The 19,057-nt window shown below is 41.4% G+C and overlaps 1 protein-coding gene across 2 annotated transcripts in view; it reads right to left on the minus strand.

Annotated features, from left to right (window-relative positions):
• The window catches only part of JAK1 (Janus kinase 1), a 67,481-nt gene that overhangs the window by 29,932 nt on the left and 18,492 nt on the right, over positions 1-19,057 (minus strand). For both annotated transcript variants that reach the window (XM_067301361.1, XM_067301360.1), the window contains exons 3-5: positions 4,002-4,081; positions 2,536-2,734; positions 278-401 (exon numbers count right to left, since the gene is read on the minus strand). In XM_067301361.1, coding sequence (XP_067157462.1) covers positions 278-401; positions 2,536-2,734; positions 4,002-4,007 — 329 coding nt within the window. In that variant the 5' untranslated portion in view covers positions 4,008-4,081. The remainder of the gene's footprint in view (positions 1-277; positions 402-2,535; positions 2,735-4,001; positions 4,082-19,057) is intronic.

The raw sequence follows: 19,057 nt of genomic DNA on the forward strand, positions 1-19,057 counted from the left end.
ACCGACAGCTTTGTGGATTTGGGTTCTTGTGGTTTTCAACTTCTGGGGTTTTTTTTCAAGGTTATATAGCAAAGACAAAAAACTTCTGGAGACATTTCAAGCTTTTCCTGTTAATCTCTTATCTATGGTGTGAAGAGCAAGCTGCTTCTTTTGGTTTTGCTTTCTTGCTTCTTAAGAGAGCTCAGTAGTAAGAGTTAAAGCACCTACATATCTTTGAAAGGACAATACTAATACCGTGGTTCCCAGAAAATTCATTTTTCAGATGTTTTACACTTACCTCATTCTGTAATGGAGCCGGTGTGATGTTTTTTCATCTATCTTAAAGACCTGGTTGGGTGCATACCAGAGTCTTTTGTTCTCATCAAACAGGGCAAAGAGATTATGGCACAGTGGAGATATACCTGTTAGAGAAACAAATGCATTAATTCAGAAGGCTACAATACATACACACACCCCAAAAACACAAACGCATAAAGCAAACATCTGATCTTGCAATATCTACCATAAAAAGAAACTGATAGTATGATTAGTTTAAAAAAAACACTAAAAAGATAGGGTTAAAGGGTGTGTGTTGGTTGACTCCATTGATTTTATCTTGTATAAACCGATATCTCAGATACTTCTGATGTTAAACTTACTCTGAAATCTTGATTTTGCCAAAGGACTGGACTTAAAAACCTTTACCTTTTCCAGACCACAAAAAGGTGTGTTTTAACAAAACTACCCAGAAGTACCACAATTTTGCTCTCAGTTTTACTTTATTAATAAATTTTGCTCACATAGTTGAAAGGGAAGGTTTTAGCGAAATGATGAAAATCCCCTCCCTATTAGCAAACAGGCAGAAAAGCATAACATGTCGTTTTTCCATTCTTTACTAATTCAGCAGAGAGTTTTCCAACAAAGGCCAGACTTTGATGTGTGTTTAGGCTGATCTGCGTTAACCTTTGCCTTTACATCATCCCAGCAAAAAATAAGCTCTAGTATGTTTACAGGACTAATGTCTGAATTCTTTGCTCCAGTTTCCTCTTCAATAGGAGGCAGTACCTTTTTGCAACAGGTATATCTGAGGCCCCAGCCACGCATGCGTCTCCACTGCAGAGAGCACTAAAGCACGTGCTTAAGCGCCCTTCCGAACTAGGGCCAGCTACTGAGCTCATTGTTCAGTTCCTACAAAATCCACTGAAATCAATTCTGTTTTGAATTGGGGAGAGAGAGGAGAAGGGAAGGCGACAAGCCAAGGAAATAAAAGCTGAATAAGCTAACTGCAAAGTTCACAGAACATGGGGTTGGGTAGCCACTACTTTCTGCAAGTAACCTGGCAGCATGCGGATGCCATCAATGGTTTAAACTCTCAGCAATTCAAGCTGTAATTCAAATAAAACAGAGACCAGCATCACAGGCTTGCTGAAAGGTAAGACTTTTGTACTTCCCTTGGCTGAGAACAAGAGAAGTAGAAAGAAGTTCCCCTAAGGAATGTTCCCTTATAGGTGGGTTTTAAGTACTTCCGATTTTCATTAACACCTATTCAAAAACAAATCGAGTACTTATTCGATGGGGTTTGTCCTCCAGATTGCCATCATTCTGGCTCTTAGAATGGAAGAGAAGTAATTAGGCAAGTGAATTGGAAGGTACTTGACGTCTCAAGAACCAAGAGGACAAGGGAAAAGAAAATATTTGAAAGCTGCACGGAAACTTATGCCCAGAAACAGGAGGTCTGCCTGCATATACAGCCAGATTCACCAATCCCGTATCAGCTGAACGATATCCAATGTTCCAAAAAGTGAGGAATACAAAATTGGGATAGGAAGAAAAGAAAAAAAAAAGATGAACCTTAAAAGTGCAAGTATAAAAGTATACCAGAGCCCTGATTCACGAGGGTTAAACTTAGATTAAATCTACTGATTCCAGTAGAATTATCCACATATTCAAACATTTTGCTGAGTCAAGGACCAAGTGACAGAGCTAGACATCTTCAGTCTATGTTTCTGTACTACTGCAATCGTGCACAGTTCAGGTAATATTAACTGGTGAATTATTAATACCGTAGACATCGTAATTCTCTGCAAAGAAGTATCAGGTAACAGAAGAGAAAATTAAAACTTGGAAAGTAGAAAATGGTTATATTTTGTTCCCATTAGTCCTCTCCAAAAAGTGGGGGTTTTATAACAGCACAAATCTTGACAGGCTTACTAACTAGCATATGAGGTAAAAACAGCTTTGTTCAACTTACTAGTATATTATGTCTCCTCTTCTCCTAAAGGGAGCCTAATCCTGCCCTACTAAAATAAAAAAATCAGTACCTGCATCTGCCAGAAAGCAGGGGGCAAGGTCATCTTTACAAGAAGGTCTCCACCGTTTTTCCCACTCCAAACAACTTAAGTACTGCCCAAGCAGACCCTCACAAAGGCTTCCATCCCGACTATACATCACGCATATTTCTCCCACAAGCACTGACTTACATGCAGACAGAGATGCAGCATTTTTGATGCTGTCAGGCCTTGTCTCTGAGAACATACATAACATCCATATACTCACAGCACTTCTGAGCGGCTTCAATGCACAGCTCCTCTGAGGTAAACTCGCCACTGGTGTACAAAATGGGATGTTTATCTTGCAGGTAAAAAAGTATTTCTAAACCCTGATGCTGAGGTTCCAGGTTTACTTCACTCTTCTTTGTGCTCCTCATTTTTGCACAGAAAGCCATGGCTTTGCAATCTTCTTTTACGTTTAGATACTGGAAGTGGAGGAAAAATATTTAAAGAAAACATGATAAAGAAGAGTTTGATGGCAAAATGCTATCAAACTCACTGAGATGCTTTGCACATTAGAGCTGAAGTCAGTGGAAAGGGTTGGGGAAAACACTCTAAGCACAGTAGTCTGGGTTCTTATACATTTAAAGTGCAGTTCTAATCTGAGAAGTGACTCAGGACAATGTTATTGTAGAGTTCCATATTTCTAATTGTTAGTTCAGGAGCAAGCACTCCAAAGCACAAGTTTCCAGTTTCCACACAAAAAAAAGATGAAAAAATAGCTGAAAAGAGACTATTTAGGTCTGAAATTTTTAATTAGACTGACTTTCGGTTTTAATTAAATTTGATTCATAGATAAAATTAAAGATGGCTTGAAGCCACAAAATTGAGAGCTAAGTTTGCCTAAAAGTTTTGGTTCATTTTATCTAGCAAAAACATTTGTGTCAGTACACAAATCTGCTGCTTAAGGAGGTTATTGAATACCATGATGGGCTAGGCACAGCATTTCTCAACCTTTTCACATTGGTAAGCTGATTATTCAAAATCAGTATTTTTCATAAATGAGGGGAAAAGTGAAAGAAAAATATGTCAATGATTATACTGGTTTTGCTATCTCTGTTTCCAGTAATTCCCCTCCACTGAAAGTTCTGGTGGTTCCATAACTATTCTGGAAGGTTTCTCTTCTTTACTGTAAAACAGGAATAACTTTCACACCCTTAAGCACCTAACTAACTGAAAAAGCAATACTGGCTAATATAAACAGTACAATTTAACAGCATAATTTATGCTTGCTTAAAAAACAGGTTAGACAGCTTCTATTATTACAATCTACAATAACAGCTAAATATTTCTGATAGTTTTCTCCCCTCTCACCATTTGTTTGTTAAACTCCTTATACTTAATTTGCCATGGTGAAATGGGCTTTATTTGAGAGTTACTTTTTATTATTCTTTCTCTCCATAAGGAAAGAGCAGCACCAAGGAAGTTTAATGCAATGTCTTTAGGACTGCCAAGAAAGAACATGATGCACCTCTGACTCAAAAGGAAAGGCATGTTGCTTTATATCCAGTGCTTAAACAGAAAGAGCAATAATGGAGTTAGACGAACACAGACTCCAAGTACTATGCGGTCTGTGTTGCATGTTTTACTAAACTTTATCTCAATTAATAACAAAAGTCCCAAACACCTATTCTATGGTTTACTTTTCCACCAAAAAAAAAAAAGGAAAAAAACCCCCCAAATCCAACACACCTGCATTTATGTGACTGTCCGATCCTCTAAGCAAATGAAACAGGTTATCTTCACGCTTTCTAAGAGCGACTTGACTCTGGCTGAAAATAAGAAAAAAAAGTGTCAGGAATTGTTTTGTACAGTTTTATGAAACACAAAATATAAGGTCAGCCTGATAAAAAGCTATTTGCAGTCAGGGGGAATCTTTCCATTAATATAACTGAGATTCAGATCTAGTCTCAAAGACAGTTAGAGCAACACCCAGGAATGCATTCTGCATATTCTATGCAAATCTACTGATTTCTTTTGAATCTTTGCATACACTAGTTGAGATACAAACAAAAAAAACAGGGGAAAAGCCTTGATTATTTTATTGTTTAATTATATTTTCAGAGCATCAACAGTCAGTTTGGTTTCATATTCAGGGCATCCCTACTCTTAGTTGTGACCCCAAAGGAGAATTTTCCTCTTTGTTCCATCTCCTTCCTGGCTTTTGAAGTCATTCATTCTTCCCATTTTTATCTCTATATTGCTTACTCCAGTTCTTCCCTAGTCTCTATTGTTTCTCCTCCTTCCAGATTTTCAGGTTTTGTTCTTTGTTTTTTATTCTCCTTTCCTCTGTGAAAGGTGCAGTCTTGTGTGGACTGCAAAGAAAAGGGGAAACTACTCAAAGGGGTGAACATCATTGCAAGGGTCTTATTTCTTTCTGAGGAACCTTGTTCAAAAGGAATGAAGACAGTGACTTCAGTGCCTTCAAGCAGTAGGGCACCTTCCAAGAACCTACATTTTTTCTAAGCTTTATCTATGCATCACATTTGTTCAAAAAACACATACAGTTCCAGAGATTTTTGCTGTCTTGTGTCAATTGCAAGAAATAGCCTCAGTATTTTGGGGCTGGTTTGCAAAACTATTTCCATCCAAAGTTAGAGCTTACACTTGTCATCTGAAGCAAACTGGGAAAATATCAATACTATCTTTTTTAAATGGTAAGCACAGTAGTTTGTCTATTTAAGGTATTTTCTGATGCCAGGGTTGTAAAGGGTTGTAAAATCAATGAGACTCTAAAGGGGCACTTAAGAAGCAAGGGGAAAGAAAAGTGGGCATCGCTAAAAAGTCAAGGGAGCACAGGTTGCTCCTCCTCCCACCGGCAAGGGAAAAAGCCAGGCCTGCCTCAGCTATGGGAAAGGATTCTGAACTTCTTGAAGAGAATAAGGATGTGGGACTCCTGTTCCACATCTCTGGAAACATTCCTCCGCTTTGGCTTTGAGTCACTGTTCAGCAGTGTCTGTCCCATGCTCTCACGGGAAAACCGGCCCAGCAGCCGCAGCTGCTCACTAGACCATGGCAGCCCAGGTCCTGGGCTAAGAGGAATGAAACTGGAAAATGCTAACCAACGACGGCACTGGGCTATATGCTGTTGTGCAATTCGGAGAGTAACGAGGTCCCAAGGAGGGCCTGGTATTTGGGATTGGGAAACATTTCTAAGTTTTGATCTGTAGACATTTCTGAAACCGAGCACAGTTCTGGAAAGCCTGTGGGAGTGTCTTCTCATTAGTATTGCATAGTGTTGTTCTGTCTGGAAATACATGAGTATATTCTTCTTGTTAATCTGTGAAAATACACCAAAATATATGAGGAAAAGACAGGGCCAGGTATGGATGCTGGTGGAGAGGGCAGTGCATGGTCTTGGCAAACTAAATGTGACAGTACTGCTCATTTAGTAAGTACGTCACCCATCACCCATTCGAGGCTGAACAACTCTTCCATTAGCATTCTCCATCCCTTCCTTTTTCTCTTCTCCCCTATCTCTGCCAAAATGTAGTTGAACTAAATGAGCTTTTTACATTTTTTCTTTTTTTGCAATAGCTTTAGACCTTAATTTGACACTGCAGACCAGTGAATACTGCTCAAGAACCCTTAGGGCACAGTTTGCAGAAAGTCTGGCATTTCTGCTTACGTACTGCAGCAGATGTGATACTATCACAGAAAAAATAACATTTAACAGCACAGCACATATTTACAATTAAATTGCATGTTCCTTCTTTCCATGCCACTTTAATGCTAAATTTGAGTTTCCAGACACATTCCCTCAGCAATAATAAGGGGAAGAAGTAATTGAGAGCACGATTACTGGAACATGCAGACAAGCCAGGAATTATTTCTGTACAGCACAAGAAAATTGAAATGCAAAAGATAATGGAAGTAGCTGTAATCTAACTAACTGAAAACACTCCCTTTTAAACTAAATATCGTACTATTGGAAATCAATATATTTTAATGTTTGTGTGGGTTTGTGTTTTGAAGGGAAACATAAAACCATTGCATTTGTGCAAATTCATAAATCATAACTTTAGCTTTTCAATACAGTGTTCTTTGGTTATGCTTAATAGCTCATACTTGTTTCTAATTATATCAGCAATTCCCAGAATACTAAAGAACCATAAGCATTGCTTCATCTACAACATGCTTCTGGGGGCGAACCAAACAAGCCAAAGTCTACTCCCTAACTTACCATTCACTGATGAGTTTTCCAGATATTCCTATGTTCAGTATAAGGAAGTCACCTTTTTAAAAACACACCTTAATAACTTGAATAGTCTCCCCAAACTCCTACATTCACCAAGGAAAACACCTTTTCTGTCTTAGCAGTATTATTTCTCACCAGACTTATACAATAGCATTAGCATAAATAGGTATTAGGCAAGAATGAAATGCATTGGGGATGCATTTCAGATGGATAAACGCTCACCAGTGCGTGGATATGAAGCATCATATCCAGGGTGCCAAGACTCGCTGGCCAGTCTGGTCCTAGCCAGGAGAGCACAGCGCGTGTGGCCCATCACTATTCACCCCGTGCTGCCGGCTGTGCTGCTTCACCGCACACGACAGGGCTCAGCCCCAAAGCCAGAGGGCTCCTCCATCTCATGTTTGATGACTAGAGAGTTCTCCAAGGCCATTACGTTCAGCCTCTCACAGTCTTATGTACCACATTATACAGCCCCCATCACAAACCCTCATGCTTCATCTCAGAAGAAATTCAAAGGAGATTTTTTAATCCTTTATCACTTAAAGGCAGTTTCAGAGCCTCAGTGGACCACTGCTTTTTTATCTGGTGCAATTCTTCTCCCTCCCTTGTGAATGTTTCTCTGATAACTTCAGGACACCAGCTGTATCCTTTCTCAGACTTCATTTTGCTTGGCTAAACAAGCCATGTTCTAGTGGTCCCTTCCCACAGGACAAGCTCCACTTCCCCCCGTTCCTCTTCACGGCACTTCTTCAAGCTAAATCCATCCTCCTGGCACGGCGGTCTTTCTCCAGAAGACATTTGCCTGGTGCCTGGTACAACCACAGAGATGCGCCTCAATCTCTCCTAGCAATAGTTTGACTGATAGGACAGCGTTTACCTTTTTTCAAAGCACATTTCCCTTCACCTGATCTCTGTTTGGAGACAGGCTTTTGTGATGTATATTGGAAAACATTTAGGGGAAGATAGGAAGGCTCTTCTTGAAATACTGCTTAACTCCATACCTTGAAAGCTGGCGCATTATAACCTTTCGAGCATTTCCCAAAGCAAGTAGTTCCTCTGGTCATTTAAAGTCCTGAACAATATATACACACACACTTGCCACCTTCTTAAAGTTCACATTTCAGTCACAGATAACTCAACTAGCTGCCAGGGTTAGCAATTCCCAGCCTGGTGGGCCCACCAGCAGAGGGGGACAAAGGTTCGACCTTCTCACAAGGGTTACAAGGACTTTGGGTGCACACGGATTATAAACAATATTACGCACCCACAATTGTCAAAACCTACATCCAACCTCTTTGGACTAGGTTAATGATGAACAGACCTGGGGCCCATGGCAATTATTTTTGAAACCCTCATAAAATCATGGTAACAGAAAGACAAAAAGTTAAAAAAGGCAGAGGAAATTCAAGAAGGCAGGTTGTTAAATCAATTTGTTTCTGGTTTTGCTATTAAACTATAACAATTAAAATTTGGAGAAAAACATTTGTTAAAAACTCAAGTTCCTCCTTGCCATGGCCAAGCAGAGAGATTCAACCACAATACACCTGGCATTTCTAAGGAAAAAAGACAAACATACAACACTTAAATAATTCCTTTAAACCTCTGCATGCCTCAAAACATGAAAAAGGGGAGGGGGCATGAATTAAATGTTTCAGAAATTATTTGCAAATCTGTCCTTGAATCAGAAGTTAACAGGCAGTCTTGGAAGGAAGAGAGAGGCAAAGCTGACATTTCTAAGAAACCTCCTGCAAAGCTGGTAACATCCTGCACCTCACGCTGCCGAGAGTTTGCACTCAAAAAAATATGCCCATAAACTCAAAAAGAGTTTCTCATGAATAAAGTAACAAAAGATAAAATTGCCAGTTGGGGAATAAGGATTTTGGTGGAGATATGTGAACATGCCAAAAGCCAACCGAATCTGGCTCCAAGCTTCAGGGGGTGTTTTTAAGAAAGCTCTTCCCATGTGAGCTCTAGCAGGATTACAGACTGCATGCAGCTTAGATTTCTGGTGTGACCCAGACAAAGGATTTTCCCCCCCGACTCCATTTTCTCATTTTCAGCAGGATGCACCTGAATTTTCTCCCGCCAGAGCTGCTGTGATCCCAGCCCATACAGCCCGTGCCGCTCAACGCACCCTTCATTCGCAGCAGCCCCCAGTCTGAGTCAGCATAACAGCCTGTTGGCTCAGGGAACTCATCCAACTAAAAATGAACCGAGGAGAAAAACTGATTACGTTTAACCCAGATAACTCCTGCTGGCCCCGGTCCCGTTTACCGCGGCGCCTCAGGAGCCACCGCAGGCCCAGCTGCTGCCTTGCCGGCTGCCAGAAGAAACGTCGGCTGAGCCCCGCGGCCGGCACGTGCTTCTCCTCCCAGCCTGGCCCCGGCGCCCAAGGCCTCCAGTAGACCCTTTGTTTCCATTTGTAAAGCATTTTAAGGTGCCAGCTCTAGAAACGAAAACCTCACAAGATTTAGGAACCTGACAACCCGCTCTTTGCCCTTAAGCCGAGGCAAATCTGAGCACCGAGACTTGCTCTGACTAAAACGTGAGTTCTACTTCCTGCGTGTTGTTAGCAGTTCTGACGTGAAAATAAGACCCAGTGTGGCTAAGGAGTTGTGAGAACTCGCTGATTTACTCCGCTCCCGATGTCCCGTCCTGTCTCTGATACCATGTGGCTACTGGGGATATAATCGTTCTGACTATAAACAAAGAATATTGAAGCAAAATGAAAAAACAGAGGGTCTGTTTCATTGGCAAAAGTCCCTAAAATGTGAGGAGAGGAAAATACCAGAAAATACCTGACCAAAATAGAACTCGATTTTAAGAACTATTTTCAAGCTCTTCCTCTTTTTCCTCAGCCCATCCCCTCCTTGTTTCATGAAAGAGACACAGCTAGGGCATATTTAGGCTTGCTTACGTTAGAAAAGTAATATACAGGTTTTCCTTAAGTGGGCAGGGCATGCCATTTTTGCAGTATTAATCGTTTACGTCAGCCAGAAAGTCCTCATTTATTTTTTCCCAATGCACCAGCAAAGAAGTGGCCACATGGCACGCAGTAGAGGGGGGGGTGCGAGCCCTGCCATGCAACGGGGGTACTACCCGCGGTTGGCACTAGAGACATTCCTGTCATCTAGCGCAACTAACTGGGCAATTACCCGCCGAGCATTTAAATCTAGGCGTTCTGTTTAGCTGACTTCATACATTTCAGCAAGAGTACATGACCGTACCTATGTGATAGCAAATAGTGATGAGGAAGCACAGGCAAAATCCCAAATCATCCACTGGGCTATCAAACTGCTGCCTAACCATCCTCCTAGACCAAGCCCTGGGAAACCACAACCGCCACCACAGCAGCAAAGATCAGACCAGCCTTGACTCAGTAAAGGTCACTGGAAAGCAACGGCAAAAACTTTCAGCTAAAGTCAAACACCGCAGTACTCAGAGCATATACAGGTCTAAAATTCCTGTCCACATCACTCTGAGGACAGAGAAGTGTCCAGCGCCGCCTCTGCTCTCCTCCCTGCTGCCTAAGGAGCCCTTGTCTTCTTCCGACTGAAGAAGCAATTGAGAAATCAGCTCCCAGCTTGGCAGACCTGCTGGCTAAGCTAACTCAGTACTCCACGCTCCCATTTGCCTCGGTCACAAATAACTTAAGCATATCTACAGGTGCTCTTTTCTGGAGATGTTTCTGTCCAGTTACACTGAAAAAAAAGACTTTTGAAATGTTATTTTTGGAAATTCAAGAACCCAAATGCTATGAGGCAGAAATGAAGTTGTCTTTCTAACTGTATGTAGTTTCTTCTTAAGCATATGCATTATGTTATCATCTTTATGTATATCATAACATACAATTTTTTTTTCACGGGACCATTTCTCAGGATGGATCACATTCGCTGAATGCCCAATTCAGCGTTTTATTTTATTCTATGCTAATTACCCAAGGTGTGACATCACTCTGAGCTGTTTACCTCTGCTCTAAAACCAGAATTACTAATTTCCCTTGGGTTTCTCTATAATATTCATTCTATGATGTGACTGATCTATGTTGTCAAACTTTGTTTTATAAAACAGGCTAAGAGAACATACCACAGAAAATTTCAGCGTAAATAGCAAACACGTAGCAAAGTTCCTAAGAACCGAAGAACAGAACACATACGATCAGATGTCAGCCAGTCTTCATTATTCACACGCTTGTATTAACAGGTGTTATATATTTCTCTTTTTAGAAATCTAACTTTGAGAAGCAGAGTACAGAGAGTCCTATTGCATTCAAGTACTGACTTCTTCAGACCATGCTGAATATTGCACGAAACCATACAACTCAGTCTTACATTATGAGAGCCCAACTGTGCTCATTTCCTGCCCTCTTCCCATTCAATTTCAACAGCTTCTCTGAACCTAGTGACTAGTCATCTAGCACCCAGAACAACTTCAGCTCGCTCACAAAGCTGCGTGTTAATGTACCACTTTCCTTGTCCCGTCGCAACTGGTGTTCTAGATGTGTGAGCGTGCACGCACACACAACCTCTCGTTTTCCTCTGTCTTAGCTGATCTTTCCAGTCAGAAGTTCCTTTGGATATTAGCTGGGCTTCTCCTGACTGGGCTGGTGTGAAAATCCCAGATAATATAGTCACCCACAATTTTTATAGCCTGCTTCTAAAATATAAATGTGTAAGAGAGCATACCCAAATTCTTTCTCATGCACAATTTCTGGTATAATAATTGCTTTAAATGACACAATTCTTGAGAAGCTAGTAAACAATCTATTATATCCTTTTAGAGCCAATGTTAAGCACTTTTCAGCTAAAGCAGTCTCATTTTCCTTGGTGGCAAATATATTCACATATCAAGCTACTAGCCATCTTGGAAATACCACACCACGATAGATTTTTGTGCAATTATCATGTAGCCATTACTCCAAAAGCTAGGTAAAAGTCCCTTTATTTTCTTTCACAAGTCAACCAGCTAAAAAAGATTGATGCTAATGGGACTGAAGGGGGATTCCAGTCTTAAAAGATTTTTTTGGACAACCTGTTTATACTCCTGCCTGAGACATATTAACGATGGCTTTCCTTCCTTATGTTCTCTTCCACTCCCCTTACCTATGTCCCTTCCCCGTTCCTAACACACGGTGCTTTTTTCACCTTTCAGATGTTTTGGAATGTCACTGGCAATGCGCCATGTCATCTTCCCAGCAATGAGCAGATCTTCAGGAAACTCTGCCTCTTCCTGGTGGCACTGCGCTGATTTAAGGGGTTTCCTGACGTTTAGTTCAGAAGCGTGGAAAAGCTTTTAGCCCAACTTCTCCCGTATGTATTCCCCAACAATACAAAACATCAAGAAATAGGAAAATCACTCAGCGTGGCAAAGACCTCCAAATCCACATTTGCTTGGAAGAGAAAACTCTATGCTGAACAGCGGTAAGCATGTGCAAAGCTTTTTCTTCACTGCTTAGCTGGCAAGTGATAACTTGTTAGGTCACTAGAACTGTGTGTTGCAAGACTACACATTTGGTCTTAGCCTGCCCCAGTTAAAAGCTCTAACTTCAGTGAAATACATTTAAGTTAACCTATTGTGCATCACAACCGGGGCGGACAAAGAGCAAACACGGGGTCACATACAGCAGCTTCACTAATGCATGGCAACTTGTTAACCTGCTCTAACAGTCACCTGCCCCAACCTGAAGTCAGCACAGGGCTTATGTCTAGAAACAGACAATTAAACCCAGGAAACGTCTCTACCTTTTTCAACCAAGGAAAAGATGCCGTAATAGCTGCACGGATCCATCAGATAGGCAGGAGTGGAAATGAGCACAGAAAGAACAGTAAGAAAACACTACAATACGTGTGACATCTTTTTTTGCCGACTGGAACGCTAAAAAAGGCTAGCGCCTTCACGGAGCTCATTGCGTTGTGTGCATCCATGTCAAGAGCAGCAATCCGCCTGGGATGGTGCCAGGATTCGAGAGTACAAGGAGGGAGCTGGTGTCCAACAATGCGTCAGGACGTTTGCAAAGTTTCAACACCTCCCTTTCCTCCTCTACTAAACATTTTAGTAATTCAAGCTTCCTCTGCTCCCTGAATAGTTAGGACTGATGAAGAAGCTATCAGCGGTTTTCCTTAACAAGAAACCTTAACCAGAGAGATGAAGCAACTTCAGTCATCCACTGCCTTACAAATGAAGGTCTGTAATGGCAGAATGGCTCCTCTCTTTAACTGAACTGGATCAAGAGAGGTTGTTTTGTTCTGCTCTCCTGAGCCGTAAAATCTCACAAGTGCCACCACGCTGAAATATGCAACGAAGAAGTCTGACCTGTGGAGACTCGTCATGCATCTACAGGTGTTCTGTTCTGTAGCACTCCAATCTTCTGCTGTGTAATTATTCAGACTGAAAGAGTACCTGGGAGGGGGGCTATTTGTACCCTCCTTTCACAGAACCATTAAATCATCTTTAGCATCCTACAGATTTGGTAAATTCCTTCAGGGGGATCTCCACAATCCACTGGTGCTCCCCAACAAGGGAATCCTACATTTTAATTGTTTTTAAAGAAAAAGAATGCTTAGATTTATTATGACAGCATCTGGACTTCTGGTCACGTCTGAGATCTTCAGTAAAAAACAAACCAAGTGAACAGCTGATGTCTAGTAAAGGCAAAACTGATCAAACCTTATAAGAAACACTATTATCATGCCTCTTCTAAAAATGAGTAACCAAAGAAGGAGAAATTAAATGACTTGCCCACTTACCCAAGAAATCAGTGCCAGCATTAGTAACTGAACCCAGGTCTCCCACGTCCCACACTGTAGCCTCTTAACACAAGAAGCAGAATTAGCAGCAGTCGTTCCTCCAAATACCAGTGGTCTGAGTAGGAGGACTTCACACACTACTAGCTTCCTAGCTTTAGCATGTGCAAAGGGGTTTGGCCTTCACAGTGACCACAGAGCTACTGCAAAGCTATCCTCCTCAAAGAGTCACCGAGCGTTCACAGACCACTTTGACAGCAAGAAGCAAAGCTCCTATTACACAATAACCACACACGGTCACTTCTCTCGTGTGTTGAGCCCTGTAGCCACTTCCTTGACAACAGCTATAGATGTTCCTAACCTTTTTCATTTTCAAATTGTATCACAAAATGGAGGCTCTTGTCCCAGTTCTCTCCACCTCCTGCTTCCTCCTTCCCAGAACTGGGAAGCGCTAACTGCACAGACTGCGCATTACGACAGTGGAGGCAGAGAGGGACTGCAAACAAGCCACAAGCTCGTTCTTCGTCCCCTGTGCAGTAACATACCCCTGTGTCCCTCCACAACTTACAGGCCAGAGCTGCCATATGCATAGAGGTCATCTGGCCCCAGGGAAGGAATGGGTGAGAGAAGGTTTTGCTAAAGAAAAAGTTTCTTACCCCAGAGGAGGACCTCACCTAGTGCCACTCTGGAAAGCGGATGAACTCTCCAGAAACTGGCAACCCAGTAACTCCTGAGGAGCAGGAATTAATGAAGGGAAAGAGCAACCTGAAGTTGATCATAGCAACCCTCAAAAGAATGAACAGAAATATCAGCACATCTTTGCATTTTACCTGGTCTAAAAATAAGTGTCACTAACTTGTTGCCATAAGCACTTAAATCACTCATACAGGCTTAAACAGTTTTATCAATTTTGTCAACTTCTACTTTGCATATGGCAAGAGATTTGAACCCCCTAGATTTTTTTATTTGTGAAGATTTCTTGTAGTCACAGGCTTCCTGTGGTGGCTTTGCACTTCGGTAAGTGTTTTTTGATGGTTTGCTTTTTTTTTTTTTTAATGTGGTGAGAAGATAATGTTTAAACTTGTTCTTAATGGCTCACCATTGAAAACAAGTTATAAACAAAAGCAAACAAAACTTCACCAGTTATCTTTGCCTCTCTGTACAGAGCATAACCACCAACAAAGAGATCAACTAACCAACGTTTCTTCTATAATATAGTTGTGAAATCATACAATTTGCTACTGATAGCAAGATTGATTTGATCTTACAAGTGTCTTACCACTCTCTGTGTCCTCTGCTCATCTTTATCAAGTTAAAATCACTGCTGTAACGCTTGTAACCCCAATATTAAAAGTAGGTGCATGCACCTCTGGCTGGAGATGATATGGCCAGAAGTCAAAAAAAAAATCTCAGGGTCGAAGATAACGTCTCAGCTAAGATCCTTTTTGTTAGGCACTATATATAGTTCCAATATAAGGAAATGAAAAGCTGAGATTTGAAGTGCAGACACCTCTGCAAATTGGCAGGTATTAGAAAGCTTGCTGTTCTGGTGGCGGAGGAGGTAGTAAATGTAGTTGTGTGGCCCCATAATTCACAGTGCAACATCATCTGTAGCATTCACTACAGACAAAGAGACAGAATAGGAATGGAGCAAGGACAAAAATCTCGATGGAATTCTGGATCTGAGCACAGATCACCTCTGTTTTTACTGACAGAGTTCCAGATTAATCCAGTTTGGCATAAAACTGAGGCATGCACGTTCAGGCTCTCTAGCGTTGGACCAGATGACCTGCAGAGATCCCTTCCAACCTCAACCATTCTGTGATTCTGTAAAGCTTTACATACAGCTACCAAACAAAAGTCACCAACCAAACAGGGCTGCTTCTACCCAACTCTTGAGCTCTTTGTACTATCCAGTAGTGACGCCCTCTTGCGCACTCCCTCTTCCTCCTCCTGCCCTCACCTGACTTCACTAGTGTTTTTAGCAATGGTACACCTCTCTTTCAGTTAGCTGAACCTAACTGCATAGATCAAAATGCGGCTATGCTGCAATCAACAAAGCTACTAAAACCAAGAAAGAAAAACATACATCATCAACAATAAAGATTTTTTAGGTGGCACCTCTGTGCCCTTCAGAAAGAACCTCATTCTAGCAGGTGCTGGGACTCCTAAGACAGTCCTTCACTGAGAAGGACTCGCAGGGACTCCAACCCATCTCCCTCAGCAGTGTGAAGTCCTACCACTCTCAGAAAAAAAGCTCAACTACTAATTGTGCTTCTGGCTCTAGTAAGTGAGAAGCCCTGGACCAGAAAGTAGTGTTACCTCTTCTTCTGCCAGGTATATTATGATTTCTGCTATATCATACTCACCATCACCTACAGCTGAAAACAGACTTTCCCATGTGTGGTTCCCACTGGTAAACAAAGCTACACTAAGCTTTTCTTTCCCATCCCGCTGCCGCCACTATACCACCACATGCCATCACACAGTCACTGTGCAGGTCACTGGAGCATCCTTGACAATGAACTACCAATACTTCAGTCTCTGAAGAAACTGCTCCTTTGTATCAACTGGTCATTTTTGCTGCTTGTTAGGTGAATTACACACACAGAGTTGATAAATGTTGCCACAGAAAGCCACTGAAAAGCTACAGCCTGGGAGAGACTGATTTACAGGAAGAGAAGAGCTCTGAAGTAGCAAGGCCAGTGCCACACTGACCTTGAACTAAACTCTATTTGCCGGGAAGCTAATGAAAGGGAGTTAGTCAAGGTAATATTTCAACCTTTTCTTGTTATACCTATTAAGTACTGTATCTTGAATAAGTTTTTGCTTTCTCAGACACTGGGCTTCATCTTTCTCACTACAGTGAATTGCAGTCATAATGTCCGGAAGTAAGATTTAAATTACTGTGCTCCGTAGTACCAAGAAGTGTCTAATCCTATTGCAGTGCTTCCAACAAACCTGAAGCTGTTAAAGCAGTCTACAAATTGAGGACAAATGTTTTAATGGTGCCAGATGTAGCAAAGGGGGAGCAATTACATAAAAACTGAAAGCATTAAGATTAATTAATGCTGCAATAAATAGCAAGGCAAGAAAAAAATCTGTATTTAGCCACATATGTGCCCAAGAGACAGGTTCAAAGGAAAGTGAGTCATATGGAGCTTTCCAACCAGAAAGTTCCCAAAGAAAGTTATTGGACAATGCCGGTATAAACTATTTAAATCAAAAACATTTGGACTGTTTATAGAAAAAATGTTCTAACTTTAGAAAAGCTTGAGAAGAGCAATTAGCTTAGCACTTCATTTAAAGCATGAATAGCCATTTAAAAGAACAGCGAACCAAGATCCATTGGCCGTTCTCTTCCAGGGAAGCTTACTGAGGAGCTCTGCAATCAGTTCACCCGGAGCGAGGGAAAAGATTCCTTCCCTTCTCCCTGCCTCGGTCTCGAGGCCTCCGAGAGACCCACCTCCGCCTCCAAGCATGATGTCTGGGAACAGGGACTGTATGCTGGAACAGGACAAATGTAGTCTCACTAAAGTGCTGGGACCACGAAGTGGTTCAAATGCATTTGTTTTTAGCCCCTTCTGAAAGGCAAAGGCTGTATGTAGGGATGGGCATATGTATGAGAGCGCAGGCTTGAAAATAGGAATGACTTCTGCAGTTACTTTCCTATCATTTCAGCTAACAAGTCCTGAAGTTGTTATCCAGACACTATATTTTGTGATCTGTGCAGCATGATGAAACAAACAACTGGTCATATTTGGCCCAGATGCCCCGCTTATTTATTTAGGGGGGCTTAAATGAAATCTAACTGAACCAAATCCAAGGGACTGCACCAGTGTAAAAGGTAGAGGATGACAGCTGGGCCCAGTGTGCTTCAGGGAATACTGTACTGAAGGCCAAACTGCTTTCTTACACTGCAGAATCCCATCTAGTTAAACAGCTTTTACTATTGGCTCCACCCAGTATAACATAGAATCAGACATAAGATCAGTCCCTCAGAAAGGAAACCCAAAGTCAGGTTTTGACACTGCTATTTGAAGCTCATTGTATTTTTTTTTTTAAAAACTTTTACTGTAAATGATTATTTCTTAATAGCACACTATACACATTGGCATGCTCATACCTATGCATATTCTTCAAAGTATGTGTATAGCTGGAGATGAGAAAGATATATACTGTTGTTGAAACATAACTTTTAATTAGTGGGAATTGCTGTTCTTCACTGCCTGCACGTTGGGATGAACATACATAGCAATTATTTTTTAATATCAACTAACCAACCCATTTAAATGTCTGAAGGGATGGTGTAAAGGGGGTGGGGCCAGACTCTTTCCAGCAGTGCCCAGCAATAGGACGAGAGGCAACGGCACAAACTGAAACACAGGCAGGTCCATCTGAACATGAGGAAAAACTTCTTCACTGTGAGGGTGACTGAGCACTGGAACAGGCTGCCCAGAGAGGTTGTGGAGTCTCCATCCTTGGAGATATTCAAACACCGTCTGGACACAGTCCTGGGCAATGTGCTCTAGGTGATCCCGATTGAACAGGGGCTTTGGGCTAGATGATCTCCAGAGGTCCCTTCCAACCTCAACCACTCTGATTCTATAACTACCAGAGTATACCTGTAGGATAGTTAGCTGTAAAAACTATTACTCAGAGGAAGGAGCTGAGACTAGATAACTGGCTTGTCTAAAGCAAAATGAGAGACAACACTAAGTGCCTCATTCTGAGTCCGTTCATTGCTTATTCTCTGCTCTCACCACTTCCCTTCTAATCAGAGGCCAGGAGCTTCTCAAGGAATGCAACCATTCAGCTCATCTGCAAGGCATCTCTAAGGATTGTTGTGCTATATGATGCATTCTTACCACCAAATGATTTATAAATGATTAATTTCATATATCCCAAAGGATATATGAAAGCCAGCCAGAGGTGACTGCAAGTGTATGGGAAACAGAAGAGTACAGAGAATGGTGTAAAAACGCAGAGATAAAACTTGAAACAGGTTTATTTTTCAGTCTGTCTGAAAAGCGATGGAGTAGGAACTCATTTTTTCTCCTCTAAAAAGGCAAGTGCAGTTAGACCTCTTTTCTCCATCAAACGGGCTACAGCAGTATGGATGTAGCAGTACAGCTAACAGCTGAACAACGCGAGTTTACACTGACCTTTACTACCTTGGGTCTCAGGTAAATGATTTGTTAAGAAAGAAGCACTGTGCTCAAAACATGTTTCCCAATCAGAACTGACAGAGGAGCTTGTCAATACTTGCACATTACCCTCTCTTTCCACTACATCTGACTAAATGCAGACGTCTGCCTTTGAACTAGATGCTGTAATGCTCCTTTTACTGTCAAGGAAAACTAAGATGTATTTTACCTTATCCTAAAACAGAAATCTAAAGTTGGTCAGATGAGGTGTCCTAGTCACTCTTTTGACTAAAAAGGGATCTTAGATATCTGTAGCTTAGCTAGTCTCTTTAGACTGTAGACTCAAAAGCTGGATGAGAGGACTTTCCCACAGGATATTCTTCAGTTTACCTGCAGTTAATTTTATATTTTTGGGTTCTAATGAATCCTTAGATTGTTTACCTTACTTTAAAAAGAGGGGGTAAGCCCTAAATATCACTTGTAAGGCTGGTGAAGGAGTGACACTCCAGAACTCGGGCTAAATCCTTTTTCTCTGATCCTAACAATGTGACAAAGAGCTGAAACTGGAAAAAAACTTATCAAAGCTGCAGGATCTTTTCTTGCTAAAAAAAAAAAAAAAAAATACAAGTAAATTGGCAGAAAGCACTTGAAACAAAAGGA

This window comes from Apteryx mantelli, chromosome 8 (assembly GCF_036417845.1).
Source record: "Apteryx mantelli isolate bAptMan1 chromosome 8, bAptMan1.hap1, whole genome shotgun sequence".
In the NCBI taxonomy this organism is placed as follows: domain Eukaryota; kingdom Metazoa; phylum Chordata; class Aves; order Apterygiformes; family Apterygidae; genus Apteryx; species Apteryx mantelli.